Genomic DNA, 4,362 nt, shown 5'->3' on the forward strand with positions numbered 1-4,362 from the left:
TGTGTGTGTGTGTATTTGCTCATGAGATGTGATATAGTCTTGTTTGTCACAATTGTGTTTGTGTGAAAAGCTGAATGTGGGGTAGTAACACATTGAATTAAACGTGAAATTTTGAAGTAGAAATCGTACTCTAATAATATTTGTATTTTTCACAACTAACTCCACACTATCTTACAGTACACACAATACTGTCCAAAAGTTTGAAGTTGGTTAAAATTGTGTATGTTTTTTAAAATAATTCTCTGTTGCTCAGCAAGGCTGCATTTATTTCGTTTTTTCCAACTGCTTACACACAAAATCTTTTCATGTCACGATTTTTGAAACCTCTCATTCAAAGTGCAAAACTACACACCAAATCTCCAAAACCATGAGCTATTTTTTTTTACTTTTTTTCAAAACACTACACGCAATTGTCCACCTAAAACACAAAAATCTAGCAGGAAGTGACTTGCTTTCCTTTTCTAAAATCAAAATGCTACAATTATTCACCAGGTCACACACACACACACACACACACACACACTCCTCACATGTGCAAACACTAATTGCTTTACTGATCACTAACCATTCACTGCTTTACAGTACTGTAGTGTAGGCCAATAAATAGGTCAAAGGTCAGATTACCTGTTTTGAACAATGGATGCCAACAATGGACAGAGATCCCACACACACAATTGTGTTCTTTACTGTATTCTAAAGAATATACTTTTGGTTGTTTATGTTTATGGTTTTGTTGTATGCTACTGTATACAACAGTAATGTTTGGCCTAATACATATTTTTTGTTTCTACATTGCATCAGTGTTTACAGTGTACTTGTTACCCCTCTCAGTAGATTACTTTTACTGTAGAACATCATATTGAATTGTAGATATAAGCCTATGAAAGACCAAAGAGCGTTAGATTTAGAACAATAGTGTTTACAAGGTATATCCAAAAATGTACTATTATGAAAGAAGTGTTTGCCCTTTGATGCAAATGCTTCATTCTGACATGTGTTTATGACATTTTGAACGCAGTGTTACATTTTGAAGGAGATGTGAGGCATTTTGCATTTTGAGCAGTTTGGGGAATTGTGTGTATGTTGCACGCACCCCTGGAAAAGGTAACATAGACATTAATAAATCAGAAGACACGGACTCGTTGTCTGTACGTCAAGCTGTATTGGCTGTGTGAACTAATGTCTTTCTTTTTCAACACAATATATAATAGAGAATTGAATGTATACATCAATGCATTAGATCAAATTAATATGCAGACGAGATCAGCAATGCATAATGTATCACAACAGTCACCATAACTGTAATTTAAATACAATTTTTGTACACATTTTTATAACTTCACTTTTATAACTGTGAACTTGTATACGCACTAAACCTGCATTTTTAATATTCAGTAGAATTGACATTTGCTCCTAACCATTTTAGTTACAGTTTTTCTCGGTTGCTTAAACACATTTCTTGAAACTATGCCTCGTATTCTCAAAACAGTAAACACAAATCCACAACGTCTCACCCAATTCTCCAAACTTCCTATTTTCAGGTCAAAAATGAAGCTTTACACTCAAAACCATTCACTCTTGCTGAAAAACCAAACTTTGCCCTCAGACAGGACACACAAGCCATCAAAATCACACACACAACAACATAGTCTTACACACTGGTGTAATAAATTCAAAACAACATTTTCAAAACTGGTAAGATATGTTGCTTGTGGTTGCTTGTCTAATACAGTTTTTCTCGATTGCTTAAACACATTTGCCCACTCTGACATCACATTTTCAAAACAGTTAACACACAGGATAAAACTGAAGCTCAATGGCCAAAATGACTAATTTTGTTAGCAAAATGCTCTAACACTCACAAAACATTAAAAACATGCAACATAAGCAAATATTTCCATCAAACACCACAACTTGTAGTCAAATGAATTTATTCTTTCAATCAATCATTACACAATGGACAACAAAATACAAAATACAGCCATCAATATGAAATTTGATACTTTACAAACTCAAATGGATACTGGAAAAACAAAAAGCTACCAAAGGAAACTTATGGGTGGAAATACCTTCTTTACTGTAAAAAAAATAAAAAAAAATTATTATCTTTCACATTTAGTCCATTCGTTCTTGACGATTATGCCACAGGTTCTCATCAACATCGCATTGAATGTTTTCTCTTGCAATGCACCGAGGGAAATACCTCCTTGCATGGCGTATCCATCCCTGGCAGTCCTCTGCACCTATTGCCAGGCAACCAGCATTCATTGCCTCCAGGAGGGGCATCTGCTCATATGGCCGGTGATCATACACCTTCCACCTCCAAGCAGAGAAGAACTCCTCGATTGGGTTCAGAAAAGGAGAGTATGCAGGGAGGAATTGCATCATAATACGAGGCTGTGCTGCAAACCATTCATTCACAAGGCGAGAGTGGTGGAAAGCCACATTGTCCCAAATTATGACATACAGAGTCATGCCAGGCCTCAACAGCCCTCTCTCTTCGGGTGGAATCAGTATTTCTTTCAATGCCTCAAGAAATGTGATGAGGCGTTCTGTATTGTATGGGCCAATAGTTGGTATGTGGCACAAGACCCCATCATTGGAGATGGCAGCACACATGGTGATATTGGCACCCCTCTGACCTGGCACTGTGACAGTGGCCCTCTGCCCAATGATGTTCCTCCCACGTCTCCTCACTTTACAGAGGTTGAAGCCGGCTTCATCCACAAAAATGAATTTGTGATGTGCCCCTTCAGCTTCAAGCTCCATTATTCTCTAAGAAAAAGAGAAAATTCATAAAGCAAATTATTCCAGTTGCATGTAACTAGGGTAAACAATGCATCACAATAAAAAAATATGTACCTGCACATACTGGAATCGTGCCTCCTTAACGATGTCAGAGTTTCTTTGAAATGGAACTCTGTACAGCTGCTTCATTCTGACATGGTTTCGTTTAAGGACTCGATCTATAGTTGCCAAACTCACACTGTTTATATTTCTAAATGCTCCCTGATCTGCAATTACTGCTGCCTGGATTTCACGGAGTCTGATTGCATTGTTTGCCACTACCATATCTACAATGGCAGACTCCTGTTCAATAGTAAATATCTTTCCTCTGCCACCAGTGTGTGGTAATGTGTGGATTCTATAAAGTAAAAGCAAAAAGCATGTAAAAATTGGCATTACTGTATGACAGTCACATAAATGGGATTGATAAAACATCTGCATTACTGTAGACATAGTTTGTTCTGCTAACAGGGCAACACAGTAAAGCTGAAATACACAGTGGTATACATTACAGTAACACTGTGAATTACCTGTTCTCATTCCGAAAAAGCCTGACAATAGATGCCACAGTGCTCCGACTCAGAATGGGCTGGACCCTTTGTCCAGCCTCTCTAAAGGACAAGCCATGATTGATGACATGGTCAATAATTGTTGCCCGAATTTCATTTGAAACTTGAGCTCGATTTCGTCCTCTTGCTGCTGCAGCTCCTCCACCATGCATACAAACTCCTCTTCCTCTGGCTCCTCTTCCTCTGGCCCCTCTGCCATGGCCTCTTGCTCCCCTTCCGTGCCTATGTCCTCTTTGATCCATGCTTGCAAATAGCAACACAGAGGTGGCATCTTTTATAGATGGATGAGGACTGATTGCTGATTGAAGAGTTGTGCAAACGAGTTTCACACAGGTGCATAGAGATTTATAATTATGCAAGTACTTTCTATCAGCTGTGAATAGATGTTTTCCTTTTGTTCAACACAGTGAATCCAAAAGAGTTTGGGGTCTTTCAATGAGATCTGTGGTAACTGTTTTGACAAAGCGTGTGAAAAATGTGTGAAACAAATGAAAAAGTGTTAAAACATTTGCAAGAGAAGACTTCTGCTGTGCTAATAATGTGATGATGAAGATCAAGCGGATCCCAGTTTCATTTAGTGTGTCTTAGCAAATGAGAAAAACTGTAATGTTCCACGTATGGTTGAAAAACCATCATTGGCCTAGAAAGATAACATTCTGGGAGTCAAGACTATAAAGGAGGAAAAATGCTCTCCCTTCACTGTCACACTCTGCAGACACTCTGTGTGACTGTACGACTGCTAGCCTTTTCTTGCAAGAAAATAAACCTCATCAAAGACAATTGGTTTGTCTCTTATTCAGTGATATAATTTTGTTTGCCAGCACACCTCCCTGAAGCTTCTGATGATGGAGATGACGGTGAAGTGTCTCAAATTTGGCCTTACTCGTAGTCGTAGCCCAGCGTCCCTTATAGTCATACCATGGACAAGGACATGGTCAACTAAAGTGGCTTGAATTTCATCCAAGACTGCTTGTCTTCTTGCCCTTGCCCTTGCCCTTGCCCTTGC

General features: G+C 38.6%; 1 protein-coding gene across 1 annotated transcript; it reads right to left on the bottom strand.

The window, feature by feature from the left end:
- Positions 1 to 2,115: 2,115 nt before the first annotated feature.
- On the bottom strand, positions 2,116 to 3,492 carry LOC307010142 (uncharacterized protein; the record flags this gene model as incomplete). Its single annotated transcript, XM_079634568.1, has 3 exons — positions 3,318 to 3,492; positions 2,863 to 3,145; positions 2,116 to 2,775 (listed from the first exon to the last, which is right to left on the bottom strand). The coding sequence occupies exons 2-3, from the start codon at positions 3,070 to 3,072 to the stop codon at positions 2,116 to 2,118; spliced, it is 870 nt and encodes a 289-aa protein (XP_079490694.1). The 5' UTR covers positions 3,073 to 3,145; positions 3,318 to 3,492.
- Positions 3,493 to 4,362: the final 870 nt, after the last annotated feature.

The sequence above is a fragment of the Phoxinus phoxinus genome, assembly GCF_949152265.1.
Source record: "Phoxinus phoxinus genome assembly, chromosome: 1".
NCBI lineage: Eukaryota > Metazoa > Chordata > Actinopteri > Cypriniformes > Leuciscidae > Phoxinus > Phoxinus phoxinus.